This window comes from Sorex fumeus, unplaced genomic scaffold, assembly GCF_029834395.1.
Source record: "Sorex fumeus unplaced genomic scaffold, SorFum_2.1 ptg000003l, whole genome shotgun sequence".
In the NCBI taxonomy this organism is placed as follows: Eukaryota; Metazoa; Chordata; class Mammalia; order Eulipotyphla; family Soricidae; genus Sorex; species Sorex fumeus.
Window position 1 is genome coordinate 7,937,241 of NW_026606060.1, and position 18,236 is coordinate 7,955,476.

The 18,236-nt window shown below is 40.9% G+C and overlaps 1 protein-coding gene across 1 annotated transcript in view; it reads right to left on the reverse strand.

Annotated features, from left to right (window-relative positions):
• Positions 1 to 3,632: 3,632 nt before the first annotated feature.
• Positions 3,633 to 18,236, reverse strand: part of EVA1A (eva-1 homolog A, regulator of programmed cell death) — a 65,013-nt gene continuing 50,409 nt past the window's right edge. Inside the window, exon 3 of the mRNA XM_056118948.1 lies at positions 3,633 to 4,894. Coding sequence (XP_055974923.1) covers positions 4,521 to 4,894 — 374 coding nt within the window. The 3' untranslated portion in view covers positions 3,633 to 4,520. The remainder of the gene's footprint in view (positions 4,895 to 18,236) is intronic.

The following is an 18,236-nucleotide window of genomic DNA, read 5'->3' on the forward strand; positions in this document are numbered from 1 at the left end:
TTTAAATGAGAAATACTCTAAAACTTCTATGGACATAGAAACAATTACTGGTAGAGGTAAAAATTAAGAAATGCAGCGTCAGAGAAACAGATGAATGGGCCGTGTGCATCCTTTGCGTGCAGAGGCCTAGGTTCAATTCCCAGCACCACAGGCTTTTCTGAGTACCACAGGGAGCCACTATCAACACAGAGATGGGAATAGTCTCTGAGAACTGTTAGGAATGGCTCAGGAGCTAAAATAATTAGTAAAGACAGATAAAATAGACTTCTATAAACTCAATAAAACCATCTTTGTCATAAACAATTAAGATTTTAGAATGCTAAAATAGACCAAGCTCTATTTCACGTTCTCTGAGGTTTTATGAAGATGTGTGTGCATGTGTTTGAAAATTCATCAGCACACAACAGTCTGTATAAATCAGGATGGATGCAAGAAAAATGGTTGGCTTAAAATTTGGAATATATGCTAATTGATTATATAATAGAGAGCCTGAAAGTAGTCTGAAATATCTGATATTGGGAATCCATGTCATGAATTGACATAGAAATATCTATAAGAATATGTATTATATAATGTTATGGTGGTTGGGAATAATATTCAATGATGTATCGTGTACAAAATCACCTCAAAAATTAATGGTAAAGTAGGACAAGAGAGATAGCATAGCCAGTAAGGTGCTTGCCTTGAGCAAGTCTGACCCAGGTTTGATTCCCAGAACCACATATGGTCTTTTGAGCCCACAAGGAGTGAAAATGAGCACAGTTTGGTGTAACTCCAAAACCTGAAAACAAGCAGAAATAAATAAAAACAGACAAAACACCCTGGTGGTATAAAAGAATCACCAATTTATTAAGCTCACAGATTCTATGTGTCAAAAATTGGATAGATCATGTATCAGGAATGATGACTTATGTCTATTCTAGTGTTTGGGGTTTGGTTTCACAAGTGTCATATAGCTGAAACAATTTCTTACATGCTTAAGGTTTGATGGGAATGGCTGGTAGACTGAGTTTAGCATTGTAGAATGTTTGCCCTCCACCTACTAGATATCAATAGTATTTCCCCCATCCAGTTTGACAATCTAAATGTCTTCCTGACACTGCCAATATTTCCTGTGTTTGAGGACAACTGTTTCCTGTGGTTGAATTCAAGTGGTCAATAGGAGTCTGAAAGTTAGCCAGGTCTGGAGAGAGACATTACAAATCATCAGCATCAAGGGAGCTCATTAAAATCTTTACAATATATGAAATATAAAATACCTCTGGATATGTAGAGTGAGATTAGTGGGTAGTGACTAGAAGCACAGAAGGTAGGTAGAGGACACCAACAATATCAACCAACAAAAATTAATATAGTATAAATCCAAGACAATTGGTGTGTAGGCTATTATATACCTGCCCACCACCTTATCTCCACTCCATCCCATTCCCAGACTTGCCACAATGACTGCTAGTGAATGGGCACATTCTACAAACCAAACAATCCTTCTCTGTGATGCTATGTTTTGAATCTATGATGCTCTATTTTGAGTAAATTGTTCCTTTTCTCTTGTGTCTTCAATGGAATTATGTAAATCCAGAAGTCTTATGTGACTAATGGCCCACTCCCTGCCAACAATGAAGCATAAGTTACTATGACTTAGATGTCTTGTGACTTGATAATGATCACCTGGACCTTTAGCACAGGAAAATCTTCTTAAGGAATCTGGTGGTAGCTATACTTCTAGCTCTTCTGATAGCTACCTAACAACCAGTGCTTCTTTGTGGACCCAGGAAAGACTGGGCAAGCTGAACATAAGGCATTCCGTCTGTGCTATCTTCTGAGCTAGATAAGCTAGATAAGCCAGGAAATACTAACACACACACACACACACACACACACACACACACACACACACACTGAGGGTGGGGGTGTTTGATCAGTAGAAAGCAGTCTAACGCAATACATTGGTACACTTGCGTTATAGTTGTAGCTGCTGTAGAAAAAATTTGATATGAACAACTAAAAGAAGCAGAGGAATACTGGGAAGCCCAACCTTTACAAAGTTCTCTGGACATTATCATTCCGGAAGCAAAATCCAGGGATTCTGCTGGTTCTGTGAAACATTAAACATTCTGTAAACTGGATAAATTTTATTTGCAAATGAAAGTGCCCTAATACAGAAACCAGAATTGGGAATGACTGACCTAAATGAGAAAGAGGTGGGTCAAAATAGGAAGCTAATGGCAGAAGTTCCTCTATTTTCAACTAAAACTAGAGAACATTTGATGGAAGCATTTGATGGAAGCAAAGCAACTGGCTAAACTGTTAGTTAGCATATTTGATGCTGTAGGTCAAACTACTTCCATTCTAAACTTGAAAAATGTTGAAGAGTGGAAGAAAGATATCAGTATAATGGAGTGACAACTAGTAAAGTTAGTGCCCTGCTCTTCCCAAGCCCCTCCACTGCGGCAACCCCTGTAGTTTCTACCTAATGAAGATCCCAGCCCTCACAATAGCCAATGCAGGGTGCATCATAGGGGTGAAGGCAGCTCCTCATGGCTAGTTTTCTAAGGGACAGACATCAAGATAGATACCGTTGGTCTAAATTCCAAAGGAATAGATAATTTCTGCAATTGTTGCCAAGAGATGGAAACCATATGGATAAGAACCCAGATTTGGAGAACTCAATTGAACAAGATTTTTGTTATTAGCAAATGAGACCACCCATAATGTTTTACGAAGACCAGTCACCATGGGCTCCACATGAAATGGATCTCCCCTTTGGCCAAGAGACCTATAATTGTTCTTAAGATAATCCTCCAAGTCACAGAGTGACCAAAGCAGTACAGAACCCAGCAAAGGAAGTTTCTCAGACTGTGAAAAAAAAAAAGCCAGTAGAGAGTCTCCTAACAGGAATGCTCTAGAACCTCTAAACAAGGAACCCACTACACAGAAGAGAAGGAACAGACAGCTAGAGTTCACTATGCAACTTCCCAGTCACTCTGGATCATGTTCCTTCCTTCCCTGTACCCTATTTCTAAATGTCTTGCTCCTCTTCTTTCTCCACTAATTTCCCCTCTCCTCATGGGGCCATCATCTTATCCTAGGCTTAGGTGACTTATATCTTCATTTGCTTCACAGTAACCATCCTGCTACTATAACATGCAGCCCTCAGGGACCATTTCTCTATTCTCGCAGTTCTCCAGTTATTCGAAAGATCTGGCAAAAGAGTAAACCTACCTGAAGGGTTGTCATTTATGCCAGCATTTCTCAACCTTTTCACACCTGTGGATGGACACTATCCTGCACATTAGCCATGGGTCCACAGTTAAAACTCAGGAAACTGAGGCGGTAGACCAGTGGTTTGCAACATTTCTATACCTGCAGACCTAAGCCAGTCCACGAACTGGTGCTGGAAGACCACAGACTTTTTTTTTCTTTTTGGGTCACACCCAGCGATGCACAGGGTTTACTCATGGCTCATGCAACTCAGGAATTACTCCTGGCGGTGTTCAGGGGGCCATATGGGATGCTGGGAATAGAACCCTGGTCAGCCACATGCAAGGCAAACACCCTACCCGCTGTGCTATCCCTCCAGCTCCAGACCACAGATTTAAGGTCCAATAAACCCAGAAATAGCAAACAAAAAAGAGTTTATGACAACTTTATTTGTTTTTTAAAATACCACCCTAATTTGGGCTTTATTCTTTATCTCCCATGACCCTTGTTTTCTTGAAATCCAAATGTTTGTTTTATAACATTAAACATGTTTGCAATTATGCTCACCCAGAGTCACAACAAAACTTTCTTCTCCCCCAAAGGGAGTCACCCCACAGCTTTTGTTCTTGTGCATTATTTTCAAATATGCATGTTAATATATCTTTATAAACTATTTCAAATAAAACCCTTCATCCTTTGAGGTTATTAACGTTTTCTAGTTCACCGACACATTTTCTGCAATACAATAATTCATTTTCATAAATGAGGTGGAAACTACACTAAAAGATAGGATTTTAATCCCTGAGGTGTCAGTTAAAACGGACCCATTGCCCACTGCGACCCAAGCTTTGAAAAATCAGCCTTAAATAATATTAGCCTGGGTCAAGCAATCTGGATTGGAAATCAGCTCCATTCGCTCCTAGTCACTTAGAAAACTGACTTGACTGGGTGAAATTCACCCAGCTATTCGTAGCCCTGGGGCCGTATAATCTTTTCCTTTTGCAAAGGAGTAACAAAGCAATGACGTTTGCAGAAACTTCTGAGATCCTCAGAAATCGAGAGAACCCGCAGTCCCGTTTCTCTCCATTCTCCATCCACGTTGTTGGACAGGGGTTTTCAGCACCTGCGTTCCAAGACCTGGAAAGGTTGACGACCCACCTTGGTTCTTCTATTCCCCCCGGAAGGTCATCCAAAAGGAGAAATGAGTCCTTAGAGCTAAAATGAGAAAGCCCTGTTTGACCTCTGCTTTACCTCTGCTGTGATGATAATCCCAGATTATAATCCCAGAACTGGGTTTGGTCCCTGGTGCCTCCCTTGCCCTAGTAGTAGCGGTTTAAGCTCCTGGTCCCGGGCACCTCGGGCTGCCCGTTCATCCAGATCTCCCTGATGATGCGCTCCCGCTCCTCCAGGCGCTGTGCGCGCTCCAGCTCCTCGGCCGACGTGAAGACGTTCTTGTTCAGAGTCCGCTCAAAGCGGCGGTGTCTGCGCACCGAGATGTCCGACGCCGTGTCCGAGCTGCCGTCCTCGCTGTCGCTGCTGTCGCTGCTGCTCTCGCCGTCCTGCAGGAACTTCTTCCTGCGGCGCCGCCGGCAGTCCGTTTGGCAAGAGATTTTCATCACCAAGGCCGCTAGGGTGAGGACCAGCCCGATGCACACGCCGGAGACGAAGTACAGGGCCACTCGCTCGGGGTTTTCTGGAGAAGGAGAAAGAAGGGAACATTCTGAGGGCTCGTCACGCCGTGGTCTCAGGGCAAACAGGATGCCAGCCATTCTTACCAAGAGTGCCTTCCCTTCCAGGGTGGCAAATGGCATGGTGTCATCAAAACATAATTGTCCACGAACTGCAGATATGGATAAAGGCCGGGAGGGACTCTCTTTCTGCACCGGCAACTTTACATTTCAAGAATGTTTAGGGGCTGGAGAGATTATTATGTAGGTCAAGTGCTTGCCTTGCCTGAAGCCAACCAGGGTTGATCCCCAGCACTCCATTCCCCTCCCCCTCACTGGAGTGATCCCTGTGCAGAGAGGCCCGGGCAAACCCTGAATGCAACTGAGCATAACCCAGAACCAAAGGAAAACTATTAAAGTGAAAGAAAAGAATATTATTATTAAGTACATACTATAAGTAAATGGGCCCCTGAAGAGATGAATTTGTCTAAAGCTTGGCACTGCTGCCAAGCATTAACTTTGCTTCTGAACTTGCTTTTTTTGGGGGTGGGGGATCACACCCAGACATGCACAAGGTTTACTCCTGTTTCATGCATTCAGGAATCACTCCTGGCCGTGCTCAGGGGACCATATGGGATGCTGGAAATCAAACCCAGGTCAGTTGTGTGCAAGGTAAATGCCCTACCTGCTGTGCCATCATTCCAGTCCCTTGAACTACTTTTTAATCACAGGGATTGGTGACTTCTAATATGATCCCTTTCTAATAAGTCATTAGGTAGGGGTCTAATATGACCCACGCCTAATCACTTCCTTCTAATAAATGAATGTGGCCACACTGAGGATGATTCTAAGATTTCTTGCATAAGGTTGTCTTGTTTGTTTGGGGAGGTTAGGTGATCAGTTTAGAAAACTCTGATGGTGTTGCTGTATCTATGATTGGCATTTGATGCACCTCACCACTGCCAAGTGTACAAGTCCCCCTATCATTGTCCTGATGTCATTTCTACTCACCTCCCCATATGCCCTCCACCCCCACCCCACTGCTCAGTATCTTAGTTCTGCAATCAGAAGTCAAGGCTTTGTCATCATTGTAAGGCTGACTTTCAGTGGACTCATCTTCTCTCTGAATTTTCTTGTCCTCTCACTGATAAAGCCTCTAGTTCTGTTGTGAGCTGTGATACAGCGAGGCTGGGGGAATTAAGGGACATCTAGCCAACAGTTTTTGGAGAAACAGGATTTGCCAGCTGTCATGTGAGTGGGTTTGAATGGATCCATCCCCTGATAAGTCTGGAGGTGACCACAGCCTTGATTTTGTGGCAAACGTTGTGGGAGACCTTAAACTAGAGAACCCAGAGAAATCAAACCCACTCAGATCTGGACCCACAGAAACAAAAGATAATATATGTGGTTTTAAGTCATAAGTTCTGAGACAATTTATATGTAGTGATACTTCACAGATATAGTGACGTGTTGAAAGCCAGTGCTAGCATCCTAGAATGGTCTCATTGGGTTAATCTGTGAGGGAGAAACTGCAGCTTTTTCTTGGTGAGAGAAAATAATCATTCCAATAAAGAGCAATACATGCAGTGGCAGAGCAGTGCTCCCTGTTTGAGGTGTATAACAGAATGAGAGCCTTTGGGCAAATAATTTACTTTTTCTGGACGTGTCTGGAAACAGAGGGACAAGCCAATGGGATTCAAGATGAAGAAGATTAAATCAGTCATTCAGCATTTATATTCACTTTTGTTAGTATAATAAAAATGATTTAATGTTTTTATATGATCATACATGATACTTATGTGCTTTTTGCAATTTAATAGTTCCTGCAGATATTTCCATATGTGTGTATTTAAATTGCTTTTACTGCTGCATTGTATTGTGTAGAATAGACCTATTAACATTTATTTGTTTCCTACTGATAACATGTAACTTGTTTCCAGCTTTTCACAATTACAGTCAAAGTTAGACTCCTTGAATCCTTGTACACATCTCCTGAGGCAGAACTAAATTTCTATAGACAAGTTAAATAGGAATTGAATAACAGCATAAAGATAATAGACATGTTGTAGTTGTGTGCATTATAAAATGTATCAATAAGAGACACTATTCGTCTAAACAAAACATGTTGAATGTGTTCACAAGCCTTCTTCTCTTTGAAATCCCATCAAAACAGTGATGCCAATAAAACAGACTGAAACTAACAGGCACAAAGAACAGAGAAGAGAGGAATAAAAGGGGGGGGGGAATGCAAATTGTTAATAGAGTAGTCAACAAATGCTGTTAAAATGCAGATATTCATTTGGGTGAAGGAGAGTGACATTCAGATTCCAGTGATACACCACCCTTACTTTCTGCTCCTGTTTTTAAATGATTGATTAGTAGACATCCTCCCACAAACAAAAGTGCTGAGGGAATTGTGGACTCTAACAACATATGCCAAGAGACTGTTGGGACCCAAAGAGAGAGAGAGAGGGAGAGAGAGAGAGAGAGAGAGAAAGGGAATGCCCTGCCACAGAGGCAGGGCAGGGTGGAGGGGATGAAGTGGGGGTGGTGGGAGGGATGCTGGGACCATTGGTGGTAGGAAATGGGCATTGGTGAAGGGATGGGTACTCGATCATTGTATGACTGAAATGCAAGCACAAAAGTTTGTAAGCCTGTAACTGTACCTCACAGTGATTCACTAATAAAAAAAAAAAAAAAGAAAAAGAGACTGTTGGGAAAAGTCACCATCACACATTCATCTGATTTGTGTAATCAATGTACACTAACTTCTTCATAGGATACAGAACCAGTGGGGCTAACGCTATCTTTCTGGCAGGGCTGGCGGAACCCTGGAGAAGGCTGACTTAGACAAAAGGCCAGAGAAGATGGAACATCTGTAGAAGTCCATCCCTGCAGAGGGGTTCAACCAGTGTACCATTTGATTGAAATATAAAATCTGTAGCACTCTACCACTGTCCTCCCGTTGTGCATCGATTTACTCGAGTGGGCACCAGTAATGCCTCCATTGTGAGACTTGTTGTTACTGTTTTTGGCACATCGTATATGCCATGGGGAGCTTGCCATGCCGGTGGGATACTCTCGGCAGCTTGCCGGGCTCTCCGAGAGGGATGGAGGAATCGAACCCGGGTCGGCCACGTACAAGGCAAATGTCCGACTCTCTGTGCTATTGCTCCAACCCAAAATATAAAATCAGAAACATAAAAGAGTTTGGACACAGAGAGGGCAGAGGAACTTTCCCAGTGCTGAACCTTCGCAACAAGATCTGGGACTGAATGATCTACCTGTGCTTGAACTTCAGCACAAAATTCATACATGGGATTTGTGGGGGAACCTCAGCTAAGGGTCTCTCCACTGGCCCATTTCAATGCATAGGTGCTAGGTGGCATTTCCCTCCATTCTGAAGCTAATTCTAGGGTTATATGGAAATGTCTCTGATGAGATAGCCCAAGAAGCATCTGTACCCACTCTGTTCATAGCAACATTCTTCACAATAACCAAGATGAAAAAAATGAGCCAGCAGATGAATGCATAAAGAAAAACGGTTTAGATGGTTTTTTTTTTCACTATTTGTAGGCCATATAATACCTGGAATATTGTTCAGACATAAGAAGGAAATCCTGCCATTTACAATAGCATGAATAGGTCTTGAGGGCAGTATTCTAACTGAAATGAGTCACAGAAAAAAATATTTTAAAAAACTGCATGATCTCACTTATATACGAAATCTAAAAACCTCAAATACATAAAAAACAGATGCATAGAGTAGTCATTGCCAGGGCCTTGGGATTGAGAGAATAATATGTTGGTCAAAGGGTATTTTCAGTCATTAGGTGATTATGTTCCATAGCTGTAATGAAAGATGATGATTTCAACACTGGAAGGTTGATGTGAGCAGAGTTTTAATGTCTTGCCAAAATAATAAGAACAGCAATAAAATAATAATTATGAGATAAAGAATATCTTAATAAATCTGATGATAGTAGCATCTGATATTATATGTGGGCATCATACCATCGTATTAACTTTAAACTTATGCACTGTTATGGATCAATTATATTCCAATAAAGTTGGATAAAAGCACATGTATCAAATAATAAATAATATGTCTATCAAATAATAAAATGTGGCATATCCACAAATGACTATGAGGCCGCAAGAAAAAAAAACCTGTCATTTTCAGCAACATTAATGAACTTTAAGAGCATTCTTCAAATTGAGATGTCACAAAAGACAAACACTCTGGTATCATTAAGTATATGTGGCATCTGTAAATGCCCAAAAAAAGAGTTCAGTAGTTATCACTGGAGTAATGGGTAAGAGAAATTAGTTAAATTAGTTAAAATACTGATGTTAGCACTAAAGAAATGAATGCCTTCAATGATGGGGCAATGCATTCTTTTCCAAGTCACTTTCCAATTCTTAATTTTTTGGTTTTTGTTTTCTGGTTCTACACCTGGCAGTGTTCAGGACTTACTCCTGTCTCCACAATTATGATCATTCCTGGCAGGACACAGGAGACCTCCTATGGGGTTCCAGGGACTAATCTGGGTTGGTTGCGTGCAAGGCAAGTACTATTTCTCCAGTCCTGTCCTATTCACAATTTTTAAACAAAACTTAGAAGGAAAAATTAATCAAACTATCAGCTGCTTATTAAAAATAATTTATTAAAAATAATTTTAGGGAGTGGGACGATAGTTCATGGACTTATAACGGAGATCCTGGTTTGATTTTGGTCACAGAATATGCTCCCTTAAGCACTGACAGGAGTGATTCCTCAGCACAGAGTCAGAAGTAAGCCTTGAGCACTGCTGGATTTGATCCCATAAACAACAAAGAAAGTAAAACAAATGAAAGTAAAAGAGCTTTTGATAAGATTTAAATTTTGGCATGAAATGCAAATTTTACAATAATGAGACATAATTGGGTAAAATGACTTTATTGTAATAAAGTTCCTCCTGATAGTCATCTAAATATATCTGTGAGTGAAATTTCCCAATACCCTTATCTATAAAAATAAAATCCAGGAAATTTAACTAAATCATGCCTAATTCTTGTAATAACTCTTATTTTATCTATAAAAACATAAACCAATGGAAGGGAAAGATTTACTCTGGAAAATAGAAGCATTTCCTATACATTTTAATTTTTTTGTTTAAAAACTGTCCTTTTTATCTTCTTAACCTCATACAAGCATCACACACAAAATCTGTTGACCTCAAATGAGCAAAATCTCTCTCAGCCTTTTCCTCTCTCTCTCTCTCTCTCTCTCTCTCTCTCTCTCTCTCTCTCTCTCTCTGCCTCCTTCCCTCTCTCTTTCAAGCAACTTCTTTCTGCCTGAGTCCCCACATTCTACTAGTCACATATTCTCCAAACCTAGAATCAGCTTTGACTCACTCTTTTGCTCCCTCCTATGAATTAATTACTCCCTGTCAGTCTCATATCTCTTGCATCTCCTCACTTTCATTTCATTTTCCCACACCCGAATAATCACTACAACTTCTTAGCTTGACAATCAGATTCCACTTCTGCAGTCTTTCAAATGCAAGTTTACCTGCTACCAAATCTCTGCTCTTATCAGGATAGAAAACTGTCAGTCAGGCCTGATTTGAAGTCACTTCTTAATCTTATCTTTCACTACTTACCACCCTATTTAACTGTGATAAAGGTCAAAGATATTACAAATGACTAACATAAAGAGATTTTCACAGATCCTGGCATTGAATAAATTATAACTTACTCTTGCTAATTTTATTTATTTTCTTGGGAGGTTCACTCCCAGTGGTGCTCAAGGCATAGTCCTGGCTCTATTCAGGGATCACTCCTGGCAATACTTGGGGACCATATGTGGGCGCTGGAAATTGAACCAAAGCGGACCATGTCACTCACTTTAACCTCTACATTATCTCTCTGTCCCTCCATTTTTTTAAAACTTGCTCTTTGATTCTCTCTTCTTCTTTTCTCCTTTCTTACTTATGTTCATGTATCTGTATGCCTCTGTATATTCCTGCTATCTTCCCTTCTGTTGTAGGGAGATAGGAAAGGAGATTCAGGTAATGCCCTTTTTGGGAAATAAGAAAACTCAGGTGAGATTTCCTAGCTCTGAAGCAACCTATAACCATGAAGACACCACTGTCTGACATTCAAGTCCTGAGCTCTTTGGAGAGGAGAAACTGAAGCACTGCCTAGATCCAGACAAAGGGACCCACCCAGAGAAGGGCAGGGCCCCTCAGAAAAGGAGAAGCTACAGAAGAATCCCTGAGATTATGAGGAGGCCATCAACAAAGCCAGACTTTCTTGTGACAAGGCCCCATGAACGTTTATGGATGCAAATCAGAAAAACCCATTTGGAAGAACTGTATAAAAGCGCCCTCTGAAAATTACTCAGGGATTCTGCTTCAAGGCCCTGCTTTCCCTTGAGCGTGTATCTCGCTTGCTTGTCTCTTTGCAGCTTTATTCCACTCTGGAGAAGTCTGTGTTCTCTCCTGAATACATACTCTTTTCTCTTTCTGCTCCTATGTCGCAGTGAGCTCCATTCAGTAAAAACTCCCTTGCTTCACTATTTCGCCTCCTCTGGGAACTCTTCCTGAGAGGAAAGCTGGTAGACCCAAAATGCTTGTGCTGAAGTTAGATCAGGCATTTCCCAGAGAGCTGGTGCCAAGGTGGGTTGAGCGGAGAGATGAAAGCACTTTTTGTATCGAGTCTACATCCTGCTCCCCACTTTTCCAAGCACCCGCAACATTTCCGTTTCTCTTCCATCCCGCCTCCCTTCCATGGAGTTTGTCTTTCAAACCCCAGCCCCATCCCACCTATTTTATATCTGAACTATAAAGATGGCTTCTGAACGAAATCTTAATAACTGCTGTCCTCCCTCTAACTTGAGTCAAACCTGTCTTCCTTCAAAATCAGAAAACAACCTCCTCTGCCTTAAGCCATCTCAGACATGGAGTCCCAGAAGCCCAGTAAATAGGAGCAGAGAGAGGAAGGGAGTTACTAAGTGTCACTGGATTTAAGCAGTGACTCAGGCTGATTTTCACACTGATATAATTTGGATAGTTTCTCTTCAGCATGCATGGGCAAAAATCCAAATGGCAACTCGACTGTGTGTGTGTGTGTGTGTGTGTGTGTGTGTGTGTGTGTGTGTGTGTGTTTGTGTATTTTCTCTGATCCAGGTCACTTCCTCTTGGCCAGTACTATCCACCCTGGTCTCGACAAGATCCAGACAGCTGTAAACTGCCCAGGAAGCAGAGTGGGGAGGGCTATTGTGGGTTGTTTTCCCTTAATAAATAAAAATAAATGTAATGCTGTATCTTGCTTCCTGCAGGGTCATTGTTTTCCTGGGCAGGAAGAAGCCTTCTGTGTAGGCCGTGAAGCTAATTTCATTCGCACCTTCAGAGGTCAGACTCTGCACAAGAAAACTGCAGCCTGGTCTTCCAAGAGTGACCTTGCCCCGTCTGACCTTTGTATCCCAGAGCTCATACTTCTTTGTCAGGAAAGAACATGATTTTGACATAAACTTGAAAGAACTTGTATAAAATTCAGGAGTATTTAGAACACTCTTAGAAAAAAATTTTTCAAGCATAGCAGATTTTATTTGAATGTTTTGAGGAAGGAGAGAGAGAGAGAGAGAGAGAGAGATTAAATATGATGAGGGCGACACATGTGCTCTGGAATGAGCTAGGCAGCAGTATGTGGGCACAGGAAGCATGTGAGCATAGGTAGTCTCCATGTGTCCACTCTCTGAACTCTTTTTTTTTTTCTTTTTTAAAGTTATTTTATTATTTATTTATTTTTCTTTTGGGGTCACACCCAGCCATGCACAGGGGTTAATCCTGGCTCTGCATTCAGGAATCATTTCTGGCGTTGCTCGGGGGACCATAATGGATGCTGGGAGTTGAACCCGGGTTGGCCGTGTGCAAGGCAAACACCCGGCCCGCTGTGCTACCGCTCCAGCCCCCACTCTCTGAACATTTAAGACATCTTTAGAATACCTTTTTATGGGATTCATAAATCCCTTTCAGAAAAGTGGGACTCCCACTTCCTCTGCCCTCAGAAATGCTGAAGAAGTTTTCCTCCTCTACTAGGGCTCATTCTTTCTTAGGAGACAGCAGTATTGGAGAGTCTGTTCCTGTGCTCACCTGAGCCCTCCATCGTACTCCCCTCTCATTTCCTGACAGGAGCACTGCAGAAGGAGGCTTCCTTGGCTCCCTGGGTACCTATCCTGCTCACTCTTCCCCCCCTGTGCAGGAAAAGATCTGGAGTCCCAGAGCCCAGACTAGAGAGAGGAGGTAGAAGGCACACTCTCAAATCTGCTTTAATCATTGTTGACGTTGGTGCTATATTTAGGTGTTTTTTTGGCTCCCTGATTTCCAAAGGGAGGAAGTGTGTGATTCGTGCATCCAAACCAGGCAGTGCATTATGTAGCTGGATTGTAATTAGTTAAGTAACTATTATCCGGCCCATGTGACAGTGGGAACTCTGACGGCAGAGTCCATAGGATTTACTTTGGATTGTCAGTCACCCAACAAACACAGTACCTTGCTTAGCTCATGGTGTTTATCTTATAGAGGCTTATTGAATTAAATCACTCCTGGCTCTGCACTCAGTAATTACTCCTGGCAGTGCTCAGGAGCCCATATGGGATGCTGGGAATTCAACCCAGGTTGGCCGCGTGCAAGGCAAATGCCCTACCCGCTGTGCTATCATGTCAGCCCCTGGATATACTTTTTTTTTAAATTGGTCATATTTTATTTATTTATTTTTATTTATTTATTTTTTATTTTCTTACAAATTTTTTTTAGTAGTGAGACATCATGAGGTACAGTTGCAGACTTACACTTTTTAAATCCAATCGTACGAATTTACATTGAATTCCAGGATCACATCCTCACTTCACCCCCTCACCGGAGCCCCAGCACCATCACATTGTCAAATGGTCCCTCTTTGCCTTTTCCTCAACCCCCGTTTCCCCTTTTGCTTTGGTAATCACCAGGCTTTTCAGAGGATCTGGGAGTTATTGTCATTGCTTTTTGCCAGTTCATTTTCTTTGTTTATTTATATTACGCATGAATGAAACCATCTAGAAGTTACCTTTCACAGAAATATCCTGGCTTACTTCATGCAGTATTATCTTCTCAAGTTCCTCCCAGGTTTTCTCAAAAGCAATGCTGTCATCTTGGACTGGAGAGATCGTGCAATGGGTGAGGCACTTGCATGCAGCCAATTTGTTTAACCTTTGGCACTGCATAAATTCCCTAAACACTGCCAGGAGTGACTCCTGAGCACAGAGCAAAGAGTAAGCCCTGAGCTCTGTAGGGCATGAGCCCTCCACCCCCGCCAAAGCCCTCCACATTAAAAAAAAAAACTCATCTTTTAAAAATAACTAAGAGTATTCTTACTCTACTTAGAGAACCCAATAACTTCCACCAAAAAACTCCTAGAAACAATAGACTCGTATAGTAAAGTTGCAGGTTATAAAATCAATACCCAAAAATCCATGGCTTTCCTATACGCAAACAGTGAGAGAGAAGAAAGCAACATGAAAAAAACAATCCCGTTCACAATTGTGCCCCAGAAAATCAAGTACCTAGGAATCAGCTTAACTAAGGAAGTAAAGGACCTGTACAAAGAAAACTACAAAACGCTACTTCAGGAAATAAAAGAGGACATGAGGAAATGGAAAGATATCCCCTGCTCATGGGTCGGGAGACTTAACATTGTCAAAATGGCAATACTACCGAAAGCATTGTATAAATTCAATGCAATCCCTATAAGGATACCCATGACATTCTTCAAAGAAATGGAGCAAACACTCCTGAAATTTATATGGAACAATAAGCCCCCACGAATAGCTAAAGCAATTCTTGGGAAGAAGAAAATGGGAGGAATCAACCTCCCGAACTTCAAACTGTACTACAAAGCAGTAATAATTAAAACAGCATGGTACTGGAACAAAGGCAGAACTGCAGACCAATGGAACAGGGTTGAATACACTGACATCTCTCCTCAATCATATGCTCATCTAATCTTTGATAAAGGTGCAAGTAATGTGAAGTGGAGTAAGGAAAGCCTCTTTAATAAATTGTGTTGGCATCACTGGACGGCTACATGCAAAAAAATAGGCTCAGAACTCTGCCTAACACCATGTACAAAAGTAAGATCAAAATGGATTAAAGACCTCAACATCAGACCAGAAACCATAAGGTACATTGAAGATAAAGTTGGCAAAACCCTCCATGACATTGAAGCTAATGGTATCTTCAAAGATGCCACGCCACTGGCCGAGCAAGTGAAAACAGAGATAGATAAATGGGACTATCTTAAACTAAGAAGCTTCTGCACCTCCAAAGAAACAGTGACCAAAATACAAAGACAGTCTACAGAATGGGAAAGGATATTCGCCGAATACACATCTGATAAGGGGTTGATATCCAGGATATACAAAATACTGGTTAAACTCCACAAGAAGAAAACATCCAACCCCATCCAAAAATGGGGCAATGAAATGAACAGAAACTTTCTCAAAGAAGAAATCCGAATGGCAAAAAAGCACATGAGAAAATGCTCTACATCATTAATCATCAGGGAGATGCAGATCAAAACCACAATGAGATACCATCTCACACCTCAGAGACTAGCCCACATTCAAAAGAACAAAAGCAACCGATGCTGGCGTGGATGTGGCGAGAAAGGGACACTCTTTCACTGTTGGTGGGAATGTCCACTGGTTCAGCCCTTCTGGAAAACAGTATGGACGATTCTCAAAAAATTAGAAATTGAGCTCCCATTTGACCCAGCAATACCACTCCTGGGAATATATCCCAGAGAGGCAAAAATGTATAGTCGAAGTGACATCTGTACATGTTTGTTCATTGCAGCACTCTTTACAATAGCCAGAAACTGGAAGAAACCTGAGTGCCCAAGAACAGAAGACTGGTTAAAGAAACTTTGGTCCATCTACACAATGGAGTACTATGTAGCTCTTAGAAAAGATGAAGTCATGAAATTTACATACAAGTGGTACAATATGGAAAGTATCATGCTAAGTGAAATGAGTCAGAAAGAGAGGGATAGACACAGAAAGATTGCATTCATCTGGGGGATATAAAGTAACAAAGTAAGAGATTAATACCCAAGAATAGCTGAGATCAGCACCAGGAGGATTACTCCATAACTTAGAGGCCAGCCGGGTATCCTAGAGGAAAGGGCAGTTCAGATAGAGAAGGGAGCACCAAATAAAGGATGTTTGGAGGATCCTCCCAGGAGGGGAGATGCATGTCGAAAGTAGACTATGGACTGAACATGTTTGCCACTCAATGCCTCTTTTGCAGACCACAACACCCAAAAGGAGAGAGAGAACACAGGGGATTGCCCTGCCACAGAGACAGGGGGGATGGGGGGATGGGGGTGGGAGGGATATTATCCATGGTGGTGGAAAATGGGCACTGGTGGAGGGATGGGTATCTGATCATTGTATAATTGAAACCAAAGCACAAAAAATTGTAAATCTACAACTTTAAAAAAAAATAAAATACAATAAAGGGGAAAAAAAAATAACTAAGAGTATTCTTTTGCATCCAAGCTTCTCTTGAGTTGCAAGCACTTCCTGCCTTCCTCCCATTCTTGGCTTTAAATGCCATTCTCAAGTCACTCTGAGTCTATCTTTACATCCTCTATGAGTTTCTTTGTATGCAGAATATTGATGGGTTCTGCTTTAGTTACCAATCCAGCTTCCCTGTGTCTTGATTGGTGGATTTGAGGAATTTGTATTCGGGCTAATCATTGATATATAAAAGTTACTTATTGCCATTCATTTTCTGTCAGTTTATAACTTGGGGATGTTTCATTTTCCACAAATTTCCACCTGCTTTTTTCCTACAGTTTGTGCTGAAGAGTCTCTCCATGTCTTGAATTTCCCTTCTAATTGCCTTTGCTCCTATTTCTCATCTGTGGTTACTAAGAGGTCAGTCTATCTGTATCTATAGCTTTTCATGTGTGTGCTAATATCAACTCATCCTCTTTAGACTAAACAGATTCTGTCCTAGTCTTTCTCTCTTGTGATATTTTGTCGTCTCATTTTATTCATGTTTAGTTTCTCCTTCTCTGTTACCATTTATTATCATACTCAAGACTTTATATATGTTATATATACTTTTTCCTTTCTCTATGTCTACAAAAGAAATCCTCTTCAACGTTTTTTATAGTGCAAGTCTGGTAATGTTAATTCTGTTAATGTTTGTTTATCTGGGAAAGCTTTCACATCTCCATTACATCTGAATGATAATTTTGAAAGACAGAATATACTTGGCTGGAGGTTTTTATCTTTTAAGATTATGAATTTGTAATACTACTCTTTCCTTGCTTGTAGAATTTCTGTTGTGAAAACTGATGATAGTCTGATTGGGGTGCCTTTGTATGTTACTGATTTTTTCCCTAGTAGTGTTTAATAATTTTTCTTAGCATCAACATTTGATAATTTAACAATGATGTCTCTTGGTGTATGTTTTGCATTTAAAATATTGTTTAATCAGCTTCCAAGATTTCTATGTTTAATTCTTTCCTTACATCTGAGATTATTTGTTATTATTTCCTTGAATAAGCACTTTGTTCCATCCCCCTTTTCACCTTCTGGTATATACATTATTCTTATGTTTACTCTCGGAATAGAGTTTGATAGGTCCCAAATGGCTTTTTCGTTTTCCCTAAATCTTATTTGTCTCTCCTCTTCTATTTGAATTATTGCTTGAATTTTATCTTTTTTTTTTCCTTTCCAAGATTGGATCTTTTTATTATGTTTTCCATAGAGGTTTCCATTTCATTTATTGTGTTTTTCATATACAGAATCTGTTAGGAATTTTTTAATAGCCTCCATATTTGTTGAAGAACTCCCTCTGCTCCTACATTTTATTTTGTATTTTAGTAATATTTTGCTCTGTGTTAATGTGTGTGTGTGTGTGTGTGATATCCATCCTGTGGATTTTCTTCCAAGAAAGAAAAGGGCATTGGGGTCCTGGGGAGGGAGATGAGTACAATGGTGATGGGTGTGAGCTGAAATTATGGACAAGGGGAACTATCAATAACAATATCGTAAAACAAAGAATTGTAGGGGCCAGAGCAATAGTATCACTGGTAAAGCATTTGCCTTGCACATGGCCAACCTGGGTTCTATCCTCAGCATCCCATATGGTTCCCCAAGCACCGCTAGGAGTAATTCCTAAGTGCAGAGCCGGGGGTAACCCCTGACCATCACTGGGTGTGACCAAAAATGAAAACAAAAAACCCCAAAGAATTGTAATCAATAACAGAAGTTTTTTAATTAATTATTTTAATAGTTATTCCTCATCTGTCAGACTCATGAACAGATGTCAT